The sequence below is a fragment of the Populus alba genome, chromosome 3 (genome assembly GCF_005239225.2).
Source record: "Populus alba chromosome 3, ASM523922v2, whole genome shotgun sequence".
NCBI classification, from domain to species: domain Eukaryota; kingdom Viridiplantae; phylum Streptophyta; class Magnoliopsida; order Malpighiales; family Salicaceae; genus Populus; species Populus alba.
Genome location: NC_133286.1, coordinates 16,623,783 through 16,647,171, shown reverse-complemented (window position 1 = coordinate 16,647,171; position 23,389 = coordinate 16,623,783). Strand labels below are relative to the sequence as shown.

General features: G+C 33.4%; 2 protein-coding genes and 1 pseudogene across 2 annotated transcripts; all 3 read left to right on the top strand.

Annotated features, from left to right (window-relative positions):
* The first annotated feature begins 1,834 nt into the window (after window positions 1-1,834).
* LOC118034088 (RING-H2 finger protein ATL20) lies at window positions 1,835-4,060 on the top strand. The gene is made up of 2 exons (XM_035039280.2): window positions 1,835-2,608; window positions 3,290-4,060. Exons 1-2 carry the CDS (start codon window positions 1,936-1,938, stop codon window positions 3,763-3,765), a joined length of 1,149 nt encoding a protein of 382 aa, XP_034895171.1. The 5' UTR covers window positions 1,835-1,935; the 3' UTR covers window positions 3,766-4,060.
* A 10,221-nt stretch (window positions 4,061-14,281) lies between these two features.
* Window positions 14,282-20,725, top strand: LOC118034070 (long chain acyl-CoA synthetase 4). The gene is made up of 19 exons (XM_035039249.2): window positions 14,282-14,750; window positions 15,007-15,070; window positions 15,157-15,246; window positions 15,352-15,408; window positions 16,050-16,098; window positions 16,220-16,296; window positions 16,466-16,505; window positions 16,588-16,682; window positions 17,180-17,347; window positions 17,483-17,593; window positions 17,770-17,857; window positions 18,234-18,300; window positions 18,509-18,584; window positions 18,685-18,802; window positions 18,936-19,181; window positions 19,268-19,407; window positions 19,748-19,930; window positions 20,047-20,166; window positions 20,485-20,725. Exons 1-19 carry the CDS (start codon window positions 14,599-14,601, stop codon window positions 20,530-20,532), a joined length of 1,989 nt encoding a protein of 662 aa, XP_034895140.1. The 5' UTR covers window positions 14,282-14,598; the 3' UTR covers window positions 20,533-20,725.
* A 558-nt stretch (window positions 20,726-21,283) lies between these two features.
* Window positions 21,284-23,074, top strand: LOC118035191 (probable protein phosphatase 2C 8; annotated as a pseudogene).
* The last annotated feature ends 315 nt before the right edge of the window (window positions 23,075-23,389 follow it).

Here is a 23,389-nt window from a genome sequence, read left to right as displayed (position 1 = left end):
TTTAGCCACAATTACAAGGTCAATCATAAAGAACAACCTGTAAGCCTTGGACTCAAGCCTTTAATTTTATTAATTAACCAATCCAACAAGTTCTATTAATGAATCGAGAAAATCAACATATATGATATCGTCACAAGTTTTATTTTCTCATCAAAATTTCCAGTTTTTATGTGATAGTTTAGTCCTGTAGATTCAGTCATTTTACTCACCAATTCACTTGTGTTTATTTATAATTAATTAGGTTCATAAACCCAGAAAATCTTCAAGCAAATCTGCTTCACTTCCCAGTCAAAACAAGATGTTCATTAATTTTTTTTTCCTTAAAACCATCAAATTCAAAGTCCAGGTAAACTCCAGATTGCAGTCAAGATAGAACCAGTCTATAATCTACCGTCTATATCATCACAGCTGTTTAGCTTTCATGACTTGATGCTACTGTGAAGTTGCTTCCATCAGCCATTGCCTCATCCTTTTTGTTCCCAGCTTGGCTATTTCCTTTTATTATATATATATATATATATAAACTTGACTTCTGGAAGAATTGAACATGTCAACTGTTTAACAGCAACAGTGCTTTGAAGTGATTTAACAACGTTTGAACTAGTCTTATCAGTGTTTTACAAGCAAAGCTAACCCTTTCGTGAGAGAGAAAGTAAAAATTAAAGAAAAAATTATTCACTAAGCTGTGCTCAAACAACACCCCCCCAATGATATGCTTGAATACGATTCTGGTATCATTTTAAACCGATTGCTCTCAGATTTATCGGATTTTTAAACCCTTTAATGTGGATCAATCTGTTCATATAATCAACAAGCAAAGACAATTAATTACAGCACGATAAACACGAATCATTTTATATAATAGCAGTTCACATACAAATTCACTGAGAATACTGTGTTTTATATCTTAAAAAAAAAAAAAAAATTCAGGTTCGAGCTCTAGGTTGCTCATATGATAACCACTGGAGGTTTACATTATCGTTAACTTCAGGGCTTGAGGGATTAGTCGAGGTGTGCGCAAGTTAGCCCAGACACCTATATTAAACTAAAAAAAAAAAAAAAAACTAGGCATATAAATCGCGTTATAGTAGAATTTTTTGGCACACAATAATAATTAAGGACGGGTAACAAGTGTGCTGTTAGAATTTTTCTGTTTCAGATTTTATAATTAATCTCTTAACATCAACCGTGTTCTGTAAATTATTTCTTAAACCCACTGGCCGCCATGCGCGTAAAACCAGTTGATCTCTTCGAGCACTCTTTAACAAATAATCAAACAAATGGTTGCATTAATTTCTCTCACCAAAAATTCAAAGGGTGACTGGACCATTGAGACTCCGACTCCCTCGTTTTTATGTTATCAAGTGATACGTATGAATCCTGCAGGGTATTTCAGCTGAAGAAAAGTAATCAAGGAATTTCCATGTCAAGACTCGATAATCAAATATAAGAAAAACAGTACTCCATCCAGAAATTGTCAACAACATTTCCTCGTTCGAAATAGAGTAAATTATTCTCTAGCACCTGGTTTTGAATGCATTTATAAATGAGTCCTTTATATTTAAAAACCTATAATTTAGTCCCTTAACTCTTATGGCCCACTGTCTTATAAAAACACTTTATTTTTTCTGAGAATTTAAACTAGAAAATGGTACATTTCGGGTATGGAGAATAAACTAAAAAATGTTATAATCAGACATATAAATCGTCAGCAGTCAAGGGACTAAGATGTATAATTTCAAAAAACGAAGGATCGGATTATGATTGAATTCAAAATATAGAGAAAGTATAATCTTGGAAATAGCATGCTGATTTCAGAAGTTCTGACAATCTCCTTGACTGTACGGAATCCCCGCCAGTGCAAGCCCGTCAACCAGAAATAAATCAATAATAAAACCCTGCCCATAAAAGCTTTGTATTTTTAGTTCCCAAAAAATGGCTCCTTCAACTCTCTCCCTCTTAATGCTCTCTGTACTGATCTTCCTTCAAAAAGCAAACAGCAATAAAATTACTTGCCATAATCCATGCCTTAGAAACAAACTAAAGGTTCGATTCCCTTTCGGATTTGATAACAATAGATGCAGCTATCCAGGCTTCAATCTCTCATGCAACGATCTCCAGAACCAGATTATCCTCAACCTCCCAAACACAGGCAACTTCACTGTCCAAAACATCAACTACCGAAGCCAAACAGTAACTGTAACGGACCCACAAAACTGCCTTCCGAAGAAATTCATGAACTCTTCATTTGACCTTTCAGGATCTCCTTTCATTCCTGAACACTATAATAATTCCTTCACCTTCCTAAACTGCTCATCAAATTCTACCACCACTGTATCTGGGCTAAGGCGTATTGATTGCCTTAGCAACGAGAACTTTACTGTTGTGGCCATGCTAACAACTAATTATGAGTCGTTACCTTACATGCCACCACCATCTTGTAAAGAACTGAAGAAAAGAGTGTTCCTTCCGGTTCGCTGGTCAGAGAGTGAAACGAAATTAAAATGGAAAGGATCCTATTGTCGACGGTGTGAAGACGACGGCGGGACTTGTGGATTCAAGGGGGATACTGGTCTGGCCATTGAATGCAAAGGTCGACGTAGCGACGGTATGTTTTTTGAGCAATTTTAACGGTTGATCCAATAGTCGATTGCAGCTATCCCATCTAAGTTGTCCATGATGGACACGTTACCCTGAAATGCGACAGTCAGTATTTGTCTGTAGAAGTTTCTTCTAATTAAAAAATTTATTTAAATCTTATAAATTATATATAATACCATGAGTATATTAGGTGTACGAGCAATTAATTAAGTATAGGGCAAGTATGGTGAATTTCCCAAAAGTCTTTTTTAAAAAAAAAAAAAAATTCTAGTGTCAGGTACTGTCATTATCTTTGGTTGTTATGTTGTTTCACATTATTGTGAATGTGTAGGATTTTTTCACCAAAACTTAAATGAAAAAACAATGGAGATGTGGTGTTTGACCAAATCGTGTAGAAGCCATGGATTGATTTCAGGCTAAAATTGATTAGGGATGATAGATTTCCAATCTGGAAAGAATGAGTCACAAGAAAAATTGTTTGACGCTGGTGCTAAAACTGCATCAATGTCAATGGAAGGAGATTTAGAGAAATGAGGAACAACTTAGAAAGTGTGATTCCCCTTTGTCTTGGAGTTGCTTTGATTTTATTTTTTTTTTTCTTGTTGAGAAAGAATATCACTTGAACATCCGTTGCCCCTGTTTTTCTTTTAGCATTAAATGGCCTTCATTCACGATTTGGCTTTGCTAGGTCCTCTCCCAAGAAGTGCAAAATATGGCATCGTACTGGGTGCTGGAATACCAGGGCTGCTATGCATCGTTGGGATTGGTTCTTACCTCTTTGGCCGACTCAAGGAATATAGCGGTGGCAATCAACCCACCACCGCACTCTCCACCGCAATTGCTCCACAACCAAGCGTAGTAATTACTGGTCTTGATGCACCAACAATAGAATCTTACCCCAAAACCCAACTTGGCGACAGTGGAAGACTGCCTAAGCCTAACGACAACACTTGCCCTATATGCTTATCTGAATATCAGCCCAAGGATACACTGAGGACTATCCCTGACTGCAGCCATTACTTCCACGCTAATTGCATAGATGAATGGCTTAAAATGAATGCAACATGTCCATTGTGTCGGAATTCGCCAGATGGGTCATCTTTAATGACACCTTCCTCTCCCTTGTCCTCTTCATCATCCTCGTTATCAACACCATTGCCATAGATGATGACTGGTTATATTATACAGGGTATTTTTTGCTAGGTTTTGATTGTCAATCGTACATGTGTATTGCTTGATGTGTGTGTATATGTATTCACTAGTGGTGGCCAACCATGGATGTACTTCATTTGATTTTAGTAAGTTTTATATGAAATAACAAAGACAAAAGGTAGAGGATATATCATCACACTCTATTAATTAGTAGTTTTGTATGTGATGATCTCTAAGACGATCCTACACATCCATGTTTAATTGATTATGGATTTAATTATAATGCTAAATTATGTATATTATTTAATTCAACTTTCAATTTTGGCCATAAGAATTATGTGTCGGCAATGTTCAGCAAAATACATGGAAAACCAAGCTTCTGGCCCCGGTGCCTTGACTATCATCCTTTCACAACATAAATTAACAATTAAAGCACATTGCTTTCAATGTTACAAATTTTGGGCATCGTGAGTTGCTTAACCATGGTTTTAGCCACTCTCTTGCTGGTTTTTGTGCCAGCCGGAGACAAGTAGAGCACCATGTTCTTGCGGCGAGGTGAAGTACCAATTGAACCCGTGTATTTCTTACCTAATGAAAACCATGGCTGAGCCACCCAAGGTATGTTGTGATGGCATTAAGCGTCTATCCAAGTATTCAAACAAAAAGAAAAATAGAGAGATAGTGCCTTGAGGCCGCAGCAATTATGAATCAGAGGAGCAAAACCAGAAATGGACGAGCTTCGTACTAGAGTTTGGCCCAGCTTTAACACTCGGAGCCCATCTAGGTCCAGTCACAGACCATATAGCCCAACGCGAATAACTACAAAATTATGGAACTGTCTCCATGAAGTGAAATCCTTTCTCGCAAGCAGTGAAAACGGTAATCTCTCTTCATAAATCCAATATTTCTAGTTAATTTTTCCATCTTTGATTGTTTTAACAGATAGTAAAGGAAAATTACTCTCTGTTAATTTAGATGGCATATACCCTTTCAAATTCCCTATCTTTGATTTGGTATCTAATCTGGGGCCTTACTTGGCTGAAACTTCTTATCTTCTAAGCTTTTAAGAGCTCCAAGACCCCCTTTTTCTTAATTGGAATCGAAATGTTGTGGAGTCATGATTTAATTGCTAAGATAACACTATTTTTTATGATAATTGTGTTATTTAATTTTCTTTTTGATTGCTCCAAAAAAAATTAAAAAAAAATAATTATGATGAGTGTATAATATGTTGGTGATTATAATTTGTATTATAATTTTGTTGTTTACTGATTTCTGATGGAGGAATTCTGTTCTTTGTATCAATTGCTTGTCTGTTTAGTCTGTCGACAAGAGCAAGCATTGTTAGACGAGGATATAATGCATCGTTTAGTTACGTTCTCAATGATGATCGCAAACATAATTCCATTGACGAGGGTCCTCCTTTGGAAGGAACGGGTAATTTGTTTCAGCAGAAGTCATTTGGAAGCAGCAGCAACAGGTTTAACAATAATAACGATTCAGCTGTGTTTGGTTTCTTTCACAGTAGAAGATGTTCAGATAGCGGGGTGTCTTTTTGTCGACATATGTCAACAACGATTGGTGCAGTGTCAGAAAAAACTGAGTTCATAAATGATGTTGCTGATGTTATCACAGACACGACTGTTGAGGCTGTTGCTGCTCAGGCACCTGCAATGGATGAAGTTGCTGTTGCTGCTGCTGATTCTTACTTTCCTGTTGCTGCTCTCCAGCATGTTGTTGATGCAGTGCAATCTTTCACCGGTTTCAACTTGTACTGGGCTATTTGGTTCTGCTTGCTAATGTATATTTGGTACTGGGCTATTTGGTTCATTAAAAATGTTAAAACAGTGATTTAGTAACATGGACAGTTAACGAAGTGAACGGAAGCTTTGGCCCAATTACGTGTGTTTTTTATTGTGGTTGTTTTTTAAAGTATTTTTTATTTAAAAATATATAAAAATAATATTTTTTTATTTTTAAAATTTTATTTTAAATATCAACACATCAAAATGATTTAAAAATACCAAAAAATATTAATTTAAAACAAAAAAAATAAATTTTTTTTTAAAAATACTTTTAAAATACAAAAACAAACAAGACACAAACTAGTTGTAATTTAATGTGACATCCTACGGAGTATATGGTTGATGCAATGATCAACAAGAGCACCTCGTAACATGTCGCTCGACGTTTATAACTTGGGTTCATATATGATTCCAGTATGTCAAACAAAATATTGTTTTTGTTGCCTATAACGTCTCGTCTCATCTCATGTATGTATCAAATATTTTTTTTTATTATTAAGATGGATGTTCGGGTTAATTTGTGTGTACTTCGATTAATTTAATGAGTCCTAAAATTAATGATCATATAAATTTTTAATATACTTGAAAATACTTGAATTCATGATTATTGAAAATCAAATTTTAGATTTGACTAATTGAGTTAGTCACAGTATTTATGAATGTATCAAATATTAATATTCTTGATGTTGTCCTTTTCCATCTGATTTCATGTTATAAATGTTGATTTAATGCAGCCCAACAAGTTTGGCGCAATAACTATATTTTATTTAATTGTCATGCAATGGAAAATGACAGCTCTATATTGCGAAATACAAGTTGCAACCATTAATAATTCAAAATAAATGAGATTTGCCCCCCAGAAAAAAGAAGAGTCGGAGAAAGAAAAGGAGAAATCTGCCACGTTGTCTTTAAAATTAAATGTCTTGATGTACTTGCTGCACGCGATGGCAGACCAAGCTAGTAAATTAGGAAGAAAAAATGTTTTTTTTTTTTGTTAAAACGTTCTTTTGATTCATATCATTTTTTTAATAAAATATAATAGTTTGAAATTATGAATCAATATCCTTACACAGCAAGAATAATAAATTTGAGAGAATTATATGAAATTTTGTAATAAATAAATACATATTTTATTCATATTCAATATTAAAAAGCAGATTATTTTAAAAATTATACATATTAAGCTAATAGCCTAATACATGATTAAACAATATTCACGAGCAAATTATTCTTTGAACAATTAAAAATATCATCATAGAAAGTTTTAATTTTCTTTAAAAAATAACATAATTGAATAATTATTTTAATATTATTTTAATAAATTAATTTAAAGAGATTCCTTGTCAATTTTTATTTTTTTTAAAGTAAGGATATTCGAGAAAATTATTCATGTATTTATGGCTTAAGAAAGAAGTTTAAACATGCACAAGTTTGGAAGGTCAGGTCTTACACGCTTCTCTTTATTTTTTTTATACGTAGTAGATAGCCCATTATCTTTTGGTTGATTTTCTATCCACTAAGCGTCTAAGTTTTTGAACCTCAAAATCTTAATCTTCAATTTGTTTTTACTTGAAAATACCCTAAAAACATCTTAAAAATCTCAATAAACCCATTTAAAAGCTTTTAAAAGCCTATAATCACTCTAAAAAATTACAATTAGATCAAGTAAAAAACCACTTCACAAGTCATGATTTACTTATTACAACATTATTAGAGAAATACAAAACATTTATCAAACCTCTTTCTCTGACACAAACTCGTTTACATCAAAATTAACTATTTTAATTATAAAAAAGTAGTTGACTAGTCACTTTATCTATTCTCGCTTTTTTTTTTTTTTTATGATTCTCTTCTCAAATTCTAGGTGTTAAAGTGTAAAACAAAATAAGTTTAGGACTGGAATGCGAAACTCTCAAAACACAGGTCCATAATAAAAAATAAAAAAACTTCAGGGACTAGATTGTAGTTCTCTACGCCCGTGAATAGTAAGACAATAAAAAGTTTTCTTTGATAAACTTGGTCCCATTTGTTTTGATTTTTTAATTGATGAAACTAAATTATATTTTGTAAAAATAGGTATCAATTAATGCTAGAACATTCTTTAACATCGCGAATACATCACTGCACGGTAATTAAAATAAATTATTGGGTTTAAAATCGGGTCAAAATAATTTCTAGGAATGAAATTGATAAGAAGAAAGAGTTAAGGGATTATAACTGTACATTGGTCGAGGACCTTCTAGTTTCTTTATAATGGTTTGATAACCTTGCGGGTCAAGTAAGGTTGCAACTTGCAAGGATAATCTAATCAGAACAAAGATTTGGGTCTTTTTCAAGAAAAATTACGTGTTTATAGGATACAACAATTTCAAGTCAAACTCTTGACGAGAAGATAGAGTTAGATTCTTGTGATTTTGTCTTTGTTCTAGATTTTTTTTGCTTGCCTTCTGATATTATTAAACTAGAATTAAGCTGTATTGTTTAATTGGAAAGACTTTACCATATATATATATATAAAAGAACTGGTAAAACTTCCTGGGCCGGTTTTCACCTGAAAAAAATCAGATGGTAATTGGTCATGCGACTGGTAATAATTACTGCGCAATTACTTGCAAATTGTTTTAGCTAATTTTATTTTAATTTTATGTGGTTCCAAATTTTTTTCAGTTGAAAGTTGCTTTGGTACTTCGAAGCCAATTAACTAGTTGTGTCAATACGATAATATTTACTATTTTGGTTTTTCCCTGAATTTTGTCGCCGAGGGTAACTAAAACAACAACAATAATTAAACACAGACAACATATAAAATTAAAAACACTTAGCTGTGAAGGGGTTTTGTTGAGCTAAATGCGTTTTAGCCCCTCTTATATTTCAGCTTGGATTCACACTGTTATTTTTAGAATCTTGGTTATAAAACTTTTATTTTTGATGATTTCACCTTTTTATTCCCAAATTAAAGGTTACTAGCCTCCAATTTGTTGATGAAGGGCAAGTTGAAAGTTAGGAGACCAAATAATAATAATAATAAAAAAATGATATTGAGAGAGAAGAAAGTGAGTCTTTGGATTCAAGTTATAAAGAAAAAAGTTCTTAGTTGATATCGATTTTGACCACCAAGATAATCGATATTAGTAGTGACGAGTTCTATTAAACAATATAACTTTCATTAAGATGTTCTTTCACCTTAAAATTATTTGAGAAAGTAGATCTAACATCAAGAAGCTTTAAGTTGATATTTTGTTTTTAGACCCACTTTTTAGTTATTTAAAGGCGTAAAAGGGTTTCACATAAGTATTTGGTTTTTCTTAATGAGTTTTTGGGTAAAAAATAACTGAGAAATAAATTTTTGGGTGTGAAACACTCTTTCCTTGATTTTTCAACAATTCCCGGGTCAACAAAATCCAGGTTGTATATAGGAGTCATCTGCAGTTTTTTATTAAAAAAAAAATACTAGATGATTTGTCTAGTTTACTAAAAAAAAACTCAAGCGCAAGAGCCTAAATGACTCACTTGCATAGGCTTTTTTTTTATTAGGCTCAAGCATGTTGGGCTTTGGCCAGAGTGTGACTTGTTTGTTATCAATTTTATTTAATGTCTTTTTAAGTTCTAAGACTTTTTTTTTTTTTAAAGATTTTCTTCTTTTTTATTTAAAGGCCCTTTTTCTTTAGAACTTGTTTTTTTTTTAAAAAATATTTTTATTATTTAACTTACAAAAAATTAGTTTGTTTTTTGTTATTTTGGTCTGGCATGCTTAATTTTTTTTACGTATTTTTAGTTATTTAAACTTTTTTTAAAAAATATTCTCTGTTATTTAAATGATGCTTTTTGTTATTTAAACAAGTTTTTATGTTGTGTTTGGAAATACCATGCGTTTTCAAAAGACCATTTTAATACACTAATGTTAAAAATAAATTTTAAAAAAATAAAAAATTTTATTTTAATATATTTTTAAATAAAAAAAAATATTTTAGCTGTTTTTGACACCACAATCCCAAACCCTGGCGGTTACACTGTTAATTGAGAAAAGAAGGTGACAAGCGGTCCCGTGGCTGGTTGAGAAAAGAAGATGACGCGTGGGCCATGTTGTAGTAAAAGCATGCTTTAATGTTGTTTTACAGGCCCAACTATGATGGTTGAGTATTCATCATTTAATATTTGAGTACCAGTCATTTATAAAAGTAGACAAAATGGATGGCTCCGGACACGACGAATCCATGGGTGATGGAGGTCTGGATTTAATAATATTTTTTTAAAATATTTTATTTTAGAAATATATTAAAATAATATATACATTTTTTATTTATTTAAGATTCATTTTTAATATACACATTAAAACAATTTAAAAATATAAAAAAAAATAATTATAAGAAAATAAAAAATATTTGCCGACCTGTGTTTATGCCGCAATCCGGAATAGAATAAAGAAAATAAGAAGAGAAAAGGGTATTAAAACCTGGACATTTCAGATGGCATGCTGGAGGGTGGATGGTAAGAAGTCAGAAATCATCCATCACTAATGGTTGAACAGGCAACAGGGAAAGGAACTCCTTGATCGATAATCCCCTGATTGAAGTTTAATTAGTTGCTTGTCTCTATCATTTCCATTGATGAACGAAAGATCGATCAGCTGTTGAAAAGTATTTTCTTTGAATTCAAACAGCCCTTCAGAGAGATTTAGACTCAGTCAGGGATCCCTACAAACACCGATTCTCAATCCGAATGGCGGTCAAAACATCAATGGAGCTCCCAGGAGCTTGACTTTTCTTCTCCTTGTTTACTTTCAGTTCTATTTGATTGAGTTTAAGATCTTGGACGTAAATTCACAAGCCTTGAGATATGGGTTCATCCTGTAACTCGTAATCAAACTTGTTCCTCGTATCATCTCGGGTTTTAATTTTCCATGCATGAATAGCCTGCTCAAAACCTACAATAAATGGATCTAGACTTACATTGGAAGGCTTAATTAAGAATATCATCAAAATTAACAAAAAAAAAAAAAAACAAAAATGGAGAAGTCGCAGTACAGCTAACACGATCATACAGCAGGATCTTTTCTGATTGGAAAACTCCATGGTAGTGGATTAAACATCTAATTAAGTCAACTCCATCGATCCTTTCTTGTCCTTAATTCTCCAAGACGTTCAAGTTGTGTTAACGCAAAAGAAGTTTTTTTTTTAATTCAAATATTCCCTTCAAGTCTTCTATCCATGTGATGTGCCTCCTATTCGCTTAGAGATTGCTGCAAGAAATATAAGTCATCCCTGCCCCTTTCGTCAATCCCACGAGCAATTGACTTTTGTCAGGGATCGTTACAAGCATGGATTCTCGAATGTGCATGATGTGAAGGAAATGAGCTGGTGTAGATTAGATCTAAAAAATAAAAAATAAAAATAAAAACTTGCTGACCTAACAGACAGGTAATACTGTTTCCTACGCACAACTCTTTAGTTTTCCAGGGAGTGGATAATAATATTAATGGAAAGCTAAGATCCGATCTTGTTAATTTATATATATCTGACATTACAAGATTATTGATTTGGTTTCATTATTATATAGCAGTCGTGATATGCACATTTGTTCCTTTCCATGCGTGTGACTTGATCTTGGAATTCCTTATTATTACTTGAAAAGAAAATCACTATTATTAATGAAATGATAATTACTTGTGTTAATTTTTAGTATCATTCAATAATAATATATATTAATTACATTATACAACATCTTTATTCATTAAAAATTAATTAATATTCATCTTTATTATATATTTATCATCATTATATATATCTGACTTCAAAAAATAACATGCATGCATAATAAAGAAAAATTAGTTTTATCAGCCCGTGATTATTTACCTTTAAGAATTAATGTCTTGTCTAATCTAATCTTACAATTTTATTCTTTAAAATTAAATTTTATCTTTAATTTTTTTAAAACTAGAAAATTTATTTAATAATTAGGAATTAAATTTGATTAATTCAAATTAATCATGCAACTGTTTGTATACCTAGTCTCCTGTAAGAGCGAGTTCTTGTGCTTTTAAACAAAAAATCAATTTAATGTTATTTTTAAAGTATTTTTTTATGTTGAAATATATTAAAATAATATTTTTTTATTTTTAAAAAATTATTTTTAAAATCAATGCATCAAAACAATTCAAAACATATAAAAAAAAATTAATTTTTAATTAAAAAAATTTAATTTTTATAAAACATAATTTACATTACATTCCAAACGGTGGAAAATTCCTTGTTTTCTCTTAGCTATGAAGTTTTGTCCTTGTAATAATTAAGAAAGCTTGAGAAAGTTTTCTAGTTCTTACGCGTCTTTTCAAAGTGTTGGAGTGGATTTAGCTCTAAGATAGGGTACAGTCTGGACATTAACGTTCCCCCCCCCCCCTACTTCGTTTTGGTTTGAAATTCCGCAAATAAATACTTTATACATATCTCTAATCTAACTTATCTATAGATTTGTATATTACTCTCTTATGTTTATAGTTTATAGTATATAATCTGAATATTTATTGGTAAAACTAAAGATTAAAAGAAAAACAAACCAGCAAGAACATCATAACTTGAGCTCCACATGTGGTGGAATAAAGGCTCCCTGGTATCTGTCATTCTGAATTGCTGATATATATATATATATATATATATATAGTGTAATCTCTGCCAAAAACTGTACCAGCAATTCAGCATTGCCCTTGCTGTCCTGCAAAGGAGTGCCCCTATTCTAGGTTACTTGCAATCATCGGTTTGGCATGAAACAATGACTCTGGACACAAGCCAGGCAACCAGAGAATGTGAACTGCATGAATCCATTGATGGCCAGCTAGCAAAACATAAGTTTTTATTTGTTTTTATGTTTCAACCTGTGCAGGTATTAAATTGATATTTTTTTAGTATTGTTTTTGATAATTTTCATATATTGATATTACAAATTAAATAAATTTATTTTAATATATTTTCAAGTAAAATATATATTTTTTAGAGATATCTTGCACTATTATAATACTCAAATACACTAAACTACTAGCTAAATAAAAAATAGAGCTGGACTGTAAAAGCAAGATTTTATGTATAACTTCCCATTAAACAAGGTTTGTACCTTGTATTTTTCCGAGCAAGACTCTAGCAAATTGTAAGCATTTTTATTAAATGGACATGGAAAATAGGAAATTTGCAAGCATTGTATGCCTCACGCACAAGAAAATGAGAAATTGCAGGGACAATGGCAATTTTAAAAATTAAAGGTAGCAAACTACTAGAAATGTATAACAAAACTTGCTTCATAGTACCCCAGTTTCAATAAATAAAAATTGACTAGATAGATTATCCATGCTACCTTGCAAGCTAGGTTATTTTTTAACATAAAAAAATGCTCAAATGATGCTAGTTTTTTTAAAAATAAAAAAAATATAAGACTTAAGTTATTGACTTGATTGGTTTCAAAGAGCCTAATTAATTTAACAACTTGATTAATAAAAATACACTGATAGTAGAAAAAAAAAACCTAACAATAATTAACCATAAAAAATAAAATATTAATACCATACTCAGGAATGGATAAAAAAAAAAGTCTGTTAGAGATTCTTTGTCACTTCATCGGAAAGATAAATTTATTTTGTAAAAAAAATCTTTTTACCTTAAAAGTGAGTTCATATGAGTTTTTTTTTTTGGAGGGTAAATAAATTATTATGCTATTTCAATACACAATGCAATGATTCTATGCTTATAGTATTTTCATGACAACTCTTAGTTTTTTTTTAATAAAAAAAATATGGTATTAAACCAAAATTGCACTTTAATTCTGTTATCAGATAAAAATAGTAATTAAAGGATCATTTTTCAACCTCGGCAGTGCTTCAACCAGCATAAGATGTTAACGAATCTTTGGGGGTTTAGCATGGTGTATAAGTCGAATTAAGTTTGTAATATATTTGTTGTTGAATTATTTATTGAGTTAATTTTATTTTTTAATTTTTTGTAATATTTAATTTTTATATTAATTTTTTTAATTGCAATATATATAATTTTAAATCTTTTATTGACTTATTTTTTTTTTTTTATCAATTTTTAATTTTTATATCAAACTTGGTATTCATTCTTTTAACTGTTATTTTTATTTTTTTGTAATTAAAATTATTTTTTAATTATCATCCTTATTATTTGATTTTTTTTCTAATTGTGTCAACAGTGATTTTTATTATTTTTAAATCTATATTTTTTGTTTTTATTATCTATTTTTTTTCAAATTTATCCCTAATTATTTTAATTAATTGAAAATTTTATGTTGTTATTTTTTTGAATTTACCTTTTATACTATAATTCATCCTCATGATTTATATCACAAGTCTTGAAAGTTGGATTAAGTTGGTTTCAATTAATATTTTTTTATTTCATTCATTATTATTATATTTGTTAAAAATTAATATTTTTTTTATTTTTTTTTATAAAACTATTCTGGTATCATATTTCGGGTCATGGATTTATGTTAATCAGCTATGTTTTTTTACCAAAATAAATGATTTTGTATATGTTTAAAAGCAATTAATCATTTTGAAAAGTCAAGCTTACAAATTTGTCGAAAAATAAAATTTAAGAAGAAAAAGTTTTGTGATTGAGACTTTTTTTTTTTGTAAAATAAAAAAGGAGATAATAATATCAAATAAATTACCGAATAAAAGTCTCCCAAAAAACTTAGCTAAGCTGAGAATGGACTAAGTCTGAACTCTCTCCCCAGTGTATAACAATATTCAGCAACTACAGACCCAGTCCTCGTCGCTTCTCTCTGTCGTTTTTTTATCTTCTAAATTATTTCGAAAAAGAAAGAAAAGCAACAAAATTATTTAATCGCTTAATTATTTCCTTTAAATTCTTGTTCCTTTTGCTTCATTGGTCACCAATAGCCACCCACCCACCGTACGAAATCTCAGTTTAATATCTTTCTCAAAATCCACATCAACATTCCTTCTTTTCACTCGTACTTCTACGAACACGCAGAAAATACTTACGTATAGAGAGAAGAGACGGTGATCGACCGAATGGCGCCGAGGAAGTACTTGATTGAAGTAGAGAAAGCAAAGGAAGCTAAGGATGGAAAGCCATCGATTGGTCCTGTGTATCGTAGTCTTTTTGCTAAAGATGGGTTTCCTCCTCCGGTTCCTGGACTTGAAAGTTGCTGGGATGTTTTTCGGTGAGAAAATCTTTCTGTTTGCTTCCTGAGAAAATTCTGTAGAAAAAGGATTGAAAATTTCCAACTCTAGCTGTTTTACTTTTTGGTATTTAGTAAAAAGGGATTATTTCTTAAAGCTTGTTTGTGATTTGTCCAGAGTATATTCAGTGATTCGTTGCAGAAAGTGGATTCTTTTTTCTTTTCCTTCTTTTGGTTGATATTTAACCCTTTGTTATTAGTTAATTATGTGATTAATATTTTGTGGTGGTTTTTGCAGGATGAGCGTAGAGAAATATCCAAATAATCCAATGCTTGGTCGTCGTGAGATTGTGAATGGCAAGGTAGTTATAGTCTTGTTGTTTCTTGCCATGTCTTTTTGTGGATTTGTTTTTTCGTTTTATTAACTCTCAATTTGTTGTCTTTGCAGGCTGGTAAATATGTGTGGCAAACTTATAAACAAGTTTATGACGTGGTGATCAAAGTTGGAAATTCAATTCGAAGCTGCGGTGTTGAACCGGTGAAGCATTAGAACTGGATTTTTTTTTTTAAGGAAAAAAGCTGTCATCTCTGTAATCAAAATTGGGTTTCTACTTATGTTTAGATTTGTGTTGGTTATTTGTAGGGTGCGAAATGTGGTATTTATGGTGCTAATTGTGCAGAGTGGATTATGAGCATGGAGGTAGTTTCTTCTCTTCTGTTTGATTCCCTGAAAAAAAAAAACACATCACAACCTGTTTAATTCATAAAGGACAAAGCTTGGAGAAGGAATAATGAGTTTTGCCATTGTGTTTAGAGTATACTTATTCTTTGCTTATGGTAGTTTTCCTGGTCAAATAGTGGTTTTTATAGGATATCCTCTTCTCCAGTTTCCACCCTCTACCAATCACATGCCATTTTGATTTTTGTTCTATGTTTCTGCACCATTTAATTTATAGGCGGTTTTTTTTTTTTTTTTTCCCTGTCTATGGGATTTGGATTAGTTATAATGTTGGATTACTTCTCAAAAATATTCATTATGAAAAAAGTGGTTCGAGAGACTCTTTTTTAATTGCTGAGTTAGGGAACTAGTCATTGGTTTTCAATACTTGATGCAAAAATAGACTAAAAGCCTTCTAATCGTGATCTAGTTATTTTTAAGTTCTCTTGATTATCAATCTATTTGTTTGTTTATTTAATGGTTTTTGGATAAAAAGTTTTGTTTGATAAGTCCGGTGGGCTTCTCATCCCTTGCTGGTTTTTTTTCTGATTTATTGTTTCTGTATTATCATGGTTTGCCTTCTTCCTGTAGTTCCTGATTAATGCCTGCTAAAACTGATGCAGGCCTGCAATGCTCATGGGCTCTACTGTGTTCCTTTGTACGACACATTAGGTACGGTCTTCTTCTGCATAGATGTATTTGGCATGCAACAATCATTGGCTAACCTGCAATTTCATGCACCCCTTCAACATCAAGGCCAATTAGTGCTTACCTCTCTCAAACCATGTTCTAGGTGCTAGTGCAGTGGAATTTATTATATGCCATTCAGAGGTCTCAATTGCCTTTGTAGAAGAGAACAAAATTTGTGAGGTATGTGTTTTGCAGCCTTGCATCCAAACTCCATCAATTGATGACGCTGCTTCTCATAATGTCTTCTTGAAATTGTTATGCTTTTTGTCGGTGTACTGTTTCTTTATGAATCTTAATCTTACATGGTGATATTGTTCTTATGGATCTGTGGTTTCCCCTGTCCTCTCAGCTGTTGAAAACATTTCCTAATTCTACGCAGTACTTGAAAAGTAAGTTATAATCTTCTTCACAATTTTTTTTTGTTTACCGATGTTATTAAGAAATGATTATATGATATATTTCCTCATGCAGCAATTGTGAGCTTTGGCAAGGTTGCTCTCAAAGAGCAAGAAGAGATTGAAAGATCTGGCTTGGCAGTATATTCTTGGGATGAGTTTTTAAAACTGGTAACCTTGTCTTTCATAATAACCTTGTTCCATTTATTTATTGTATTAATAGTAGTAAAATTTGAGCTAGAAAATGCATTTTAAGATAAGTTTTTCTGTGAATGGTATTGTATCCGAAATGTTTATGTGGAATTTTGTGGTAGTAAGCATGCTTCATGACCAGTACTGTATCGTATCTCAACTGTTACCTAGCAGACTTGAGCTTTAAATCTGTTCGTACTTTTCATGGATGGGTGTCATCTCCTTGATTTGCAATTTGCAAGAAATAATTTTAGTATCTCGCTGATTGTTTCATAAAACACCAGTAATAAAGCATGGATCGAGTTTTAGATCAATCTGATACCATGACTATTTATTTATCTAATGTGCATCGACATTCATTAATCACTATACAATGCCTTTTCTTCTTAGCTTTTAATATTTGTTCATAGCTATTGATTCTGATTTATACTTAAATGAGACCAATGAGTAATGATCTTTCTATATGTTCCTTGCAGGGGGAGAATAAACAATATGAACTCCCAGTGAAGAAGAAAGAGGATATCTGTACAATAATGTATACTAGTGGAACAACTGGTGATCCCAAGGGAGTGCTCATTTCAAATGACAGCATTGTTACTCTTATAGCTGGAGTGAAAAGGCTATTAGAAAGTGTGAAAGAATCGGTAATTTTCCTTTTCTCTTATATTCTCGGGATGTCATAGATGAAGATATGACATTAGTTGCATGCTGTGTAAAGCTTAATTTGTTTGGTCCTTTTTCTACCCAATAGATACACTTGACTCTTTTACAATTTGCAGTTGACTTCAGAGGATGTTTATCTTTCATACCTTCCCCTTGCTCATATATTTGACCGGGTGATTGAGGAGTTATTTATTCAACATGGTGCCTCTATAGGGTTCTGGCGAGGGGTAAACCCTTTTGCTATTTATTTATTTTTTCCATTTTTCCTTTAAAATTAGAATGATGCCATTGCCAAGTATGCAATGGGTGTCCCCAATTTTGGTGGTGATTGGGATGGTAAGACTATCAGCTTCACTAAATAAGCATTCAATATGATGAAATGTTTATTGTCACAAATTTACAGGATGTAAAATTATTGATTGAGGACATTGGGGAGCTGAAACCAACTATTTTCTGTGCTGTGCCCCGTGTTTTAGAGAGAGTTTATTCCGGTAGATTTTCTCTTCTAACCATCCATTCTTGAAATTTCTGCCACCTTTCATATAGTAGCAAAATTTAATTATAGTGGCATCTGAGCGTGGATTAAATTAACATTTGCTCTGCGCTTGGATGGTGCTCCAGGCACCATAAGAACTGAGATTGGGTTTATTTGGAATGCTATCACTACAATGTTTCATTTGCATGCTCAAATGAATAGATAAAATACAGCCCCAGAATTGTTACATATCTTCAACTTGTTCAATTGAGGAATGGACCGAGTTAATTCTTTGAATGTTTTCTTCTTTGGTGTCATTATATCACAAATTAAAAGCATATTTATTCTGTCTCCCACAATAGCACTATCATAACTGCTGTGCACATTTTCAGGCTTGCAGCAGAAAGTTTCAACTGGTGGTTTTTTGAAAAAGACATTGTTTAATGTAGCATACTCACAGTAAGTTCTATTCCACACTCCAGTACTTCTTTTGGACAACAATCCATGATGTGGTTTTCTTTTTGAATTTCATAGTCATCTTTTAATCTCAGAGAAAGAGATAGAGATTTGTCCCTTTATGCTCGTTGTTGGTACATTTGGCAAACTGTCTTGGTGGGATCACAGGACTACCGAAGTTTTTAATTTTTGTTTTTACAACTTACTGCAGCAAATTCAGTTCTATGAAGAAGGGGCTTGCACACCACCAAGCATCTCCAATCTGTGACAAAATTGTCTTTAATAAGGTGATGATTCTTCTATCCTGATTAACTCAAGATCCAAACCTCATAATAGTATTTGTAATAAAATTATGCGTACTCAACTCTCATTGGCTCTGTATTTTAGGTGAGGCAAGGGTTGGGAGGAAAAGTGCGGCTTATTTTATCTGGAGCAGCACCTCTTTCTAATCATGTAGAAGCTTTCCTGCGAGTGGTGTCATGTGCTCACGTTCTGCAAGGATATGGTACGTTGTCCATATTGTTTGATGCAAGCTATACTAGTCTTCCAATTCTTCATTTTTCTTTTGCTGTTAGATTATTTGTGGTTATAATTTACTGATGCCAGGACTTGAAATATTTGCAATTGAATGGATGCAGGTCTGACTGAAACCTGTGCTGGGACTTTTGTCTCGCTACCAAATGAATTGCCAATGCTTGGCACAGTGGGCCCTCCTGTACCAAATGTGGATGTCTGCCTAGAATCTGTTCCTGAGATGGGATATGATGCTCTTTCAAGCACCCCACGTGGAGAAATTTGTATTAGGGGGAAGACCCTGTTTGCAGGTTACTATAAACGTGAAGACCTCACTGAAGAGGTCCTGAAGGATGGGTGGTTCCATACAGGTTTTCCTATATCCTTCCTTTGTTGATTTTGGATGCTTATAATTTTTTTCTTAGTCTTACCATTTTCATGATGATCTTTTCATCAGGGGATATTGGTGAATGGCAACCTGATGGAAGTATGAAAATTATTGATCGCAAGAAGAATATATTCAAACTCTCGCAAGGAGAATATGTTGCTGTCGAAAACTTGGAGAACATTTATAGTCTTGTATCTGATATTGATTCGGTACGCCTTTCTGATGCTTGGGATTTTTATTTTCTGAGCATGTCCACGAATATGATATTTTCTTTCCCAATCCTACCATTACAGTCTTAGCTTTCTATTTGATTGAAACTTTTATACTGAAAATGATTTTTTTTTCCTGTTGACTAGGAAATATCTTAATTTCTTGATGACTAGTCCCTTTCATAAATATGGCACTAATTAATTCTAATTTTTCTAAATATTCATATATCATGTGAAAGGTTTAGTCTATTACTGGCGAGAGAGATTTCTATTTTCTTCAGTTGTGAATTTACAGGTTTCCATTGCTTGCTTATGCAATCATTCCGTGTTTTAATTTCAGATATGGGTTTATGGGAACAGCTTTGAATCATTCCTTGTTGCTGTTGCCAACCCCAATCAGCAAGCACTTGAACATTGGGCCCAAGAGCATGGTATGAGTGGGGACTTTAAATCCCTTTGTGAAAATCCAAAGGCAAAAGAGTACATGCTCGGAGAGCTCACCAAGATTGGGAAAGAAAAGAAGGTTCCTGCTGAGTTTGCTTTTAGTGTTTCTTTCCTTTTAACCTATCGAACGAGATAGTTTTCATCTTCTAGAGCTAACTGAACATTTTTTGTGTTCCTCAATACTACTTTTGGCAGTTGAAGGGCTTTGAATTTATAAAAGCTATTCACCTCGATCCTGAGCCATTTGACATGGAGCGTGATCTCATCACTCCAACATACAAGAAAAAGAGGCCCCAGCTTCTCAAATACTACCAGGTATCCCTTTTTTATATTTTGGGGGAATCAATTAGACTTGTTTGTATTCCTTCTAATATGGACTTTCTTCATTTTAGTTTATCGACTGAAATTTGGACTGGCAATGTCATAAATCACCATGTTTTTTCCCTCCTTGTGCAATATAAGCAACACGGTTAACTATCTTGATGGTCATAGTGTATAGTCATAGATGTTGGTTCTCACCATCGTGTTTAGTTTAGGCCATGCATCGATTCTTTAAAGAACACTCGTAATCTTTTATTTGTCAATGGCAAATTTATTTGGTGGAAAGTTACCAACTCAAAATTCTTTGCACAGAATGTTATCGACAGCATGTACAAGAGTGCAAGCAAGCCCAGTGCCTAAGAAATGACTTTATGGATCTTGGTAACTTCGCTGTTCAGCAGGATCGATGATGCTATTTACATTTTTGTTTTCATATTTTTTTATGTTTTAGTGACTGTACATAAAGTTATTTGTATTTATAGACCTTGCAATTTGTATCGAAAGTGGCATCTTTGCTTTGGATGACAATGGAAAATGACAGATATTTTTCTTATGTCCTCGGTGAATGAATGTTATATGAACTTCATGATCGTCTTTCTTTGACCTAACTGGGAATGATTGGGTAACGTCCATCCCAGTCACATCCTGGAAGGAACTATTACGTACATATCACCAGTATATATATATATATAAACAGCCGTTTCCTTACTGTTTTTCTTAAAGACGTAATATTGTTGAGGCCCCAATCCATGATCAATCTTTAACTTCTAGCTGCTTAGCCCCACCTCCTAATTTTTATACTCTTTCCAAATAAAACACTCCCGCCAAAAACCCAACGGCTAGCTTTAATGGATCGATGCCGTATTTACATATGTCCGCTGTATCTCAACCGTCCGCGTCCTTTTCTGGAAAACCCAACTCACCTGTTAAAGTCCTACCTTTTCAAGACAGTACAGATTTCTCTTACGCACCGATCCTCTATCCCTTTTTAAGGAAACTGAATGCTGAACCCTCATCCTAGTGTCTGTCTCATGAAAAAAAAAACACTTCTATAAAGTGAAAGAAAATTAAGAAATATTGTGGTAATTATGAGTGGGTTTCTGCTATAATGATGGCAGATTCTACTACTTCTAGCAACATTAGCAGCAAAATCCAAGTCATGATATCAAGAAACTGCCGTAGGAGAAGATTGGACGCGAAACAAACGATGGCTCTGCTGCTACTTGTTCAATCAATAGGTTTTTTTCTTGATGAAGCAACAACCAAGAAGATCAGAGGCATCAAAGAAGTAACATCTTGTGAAGCAACAAAACCTGCAAACTCCAGTAAAAGAATCCAAGATTGATCGAGACTTTAAGCAGCAGAATTTAGAGAAGTACTCCTCATTATCACCGTCATCAATATCTTCTTGTTCAGATAAAGGAAAGTAGGTGGTAATTAAACCACTTGGAATTTTAGAGGCTGGCAGCGATGGAGAGGAAGATGAAGATAAGACTGTAACGTGCAAATCGCATGGGATGATGTCGGTTATCGGATGGTTTAGAGTGATGGAGGATGCGGTCACAATGGTCCCCAGTGTTGCTATTGGTGAATTTGGTAGGTATGGCTTTTTTGCGGTTTATGATGGGCACGGTGGCGCTAGGGTGGCGAATGCGTGTAGCGATAGGATGCACCAGCTGGTGGCGAAGGACGTGGCGAAAGGGGAGAGGATTGGCTGGGCAAGGGATTGGAGTACTGGGAGAAGTTGATGGGGGCGTGTTTTGAGAAAATGGATGGGGAGCTGATGCTCGACAACGAGAGTGGCGGAGACGTGGATACAGGGAAGGGAGTGTTGTCAGTAAAGAATATGGGTTCCACAGCAGTGGTGGTGATGGTGGCGGCGGGGAATTATGGGGGATTCAAGGGCGGTTATGTGTCGCAGCGGCGTGGCTGTGCCTTTGTCTCATGATCATAAGGCGCCTGTTATTACCATTATAAAAAAGTTATTAAGTATACTAACTCACATTATGTGTGATTAATGGTTATGTCTGCTGCTTTAAAAAAGATTTGACTTTAGAATGCCGTTTCTTTTTTGCTTTTGCAATGTCAAAACAAATGAAGTTATTATATGCATATGTACTTTATTGCATTTTTTTCCATATAATTTAAACAATAGGTAACATTGCTGGCTTTAATTGCATTTGTCTTCTCATTTAAACGAAATGGTAATATGCGTACGCGTCTACGCAAATTTTAAGCTCGAACCCGTTGGTGGCAGTTTCATGGAGAATACATGGGACCAAGCTTACGAAAATCTGTAGGTCGCCCAGAATGCAGACTTAATTTTGCCACAGTTTGGCGACTCCTACATGTGTGGCAATATGATTTGATTGCATGAATTTTACACGAGTGCTTGATTGCTTTGCTCAGCCTGACAGGCCAGATGAACGAGAGAGGGTGGAAGCAGCAGGCGGACGTGTCATAAACTGGAATGGTAGCCGCGTCGTAGGAGTCCTTCCACTTTAAAGTCAATAGGGATGTTGGAATTAATTAATCCTTAATTTGCAGTATTAGTTATCTTACAAGTTAATTTGTGGGATATATAGGAACTTGTGCCATTTTGGTCCATCCTGCAAGACTCGTGGTTTACAATTACAAGGCTTGTTTCATTATTTTCACCAACTGATTGCTGGATGATCCTGTAACTGTAATTCTACTTGAAAAAAAATCATTAAAGTTTTTACAGTATATTTTCTTTCACTGGGCCTCATTAAGTAAAAATGGAATGTAGTTTAGCTGAATAACTGGGAAATGGATAGTAATGTGTGTTGTTGTTGTTGCTGCTGGTGTTGTTATTTTGTTCTTATTCCGGAGATCAATATTTGAAGCCATTTGTGATCTTTGAACCGGAGGTTACAGTAAGCGAGCGAACGGATTCATAGAATTTATTGTCATGGCAACTGATGGCTTATGGGATGTTTTTACAAACGAGGCAGCCTGCGAGGTTGTCAGAAAGCTCTTTGATGGTCAAATAATGATGAAAGTTGTTCTGCAGAGGCAGCAGCAATGCCAGCTGAATTGGCAATGGCTCGGGGGAGCAGAGACAATATCAGTGTCATAGTAGTTCAGCTGGAAAAGAGCTAGCTGCGTCGATTGACCCTTTTTAGTTGTGCCATTTTCTTTATGTTTTTTCAGAGTTTTACTGTTTTAAGAGTTTTTGGAGGGATGAAATGTCTTG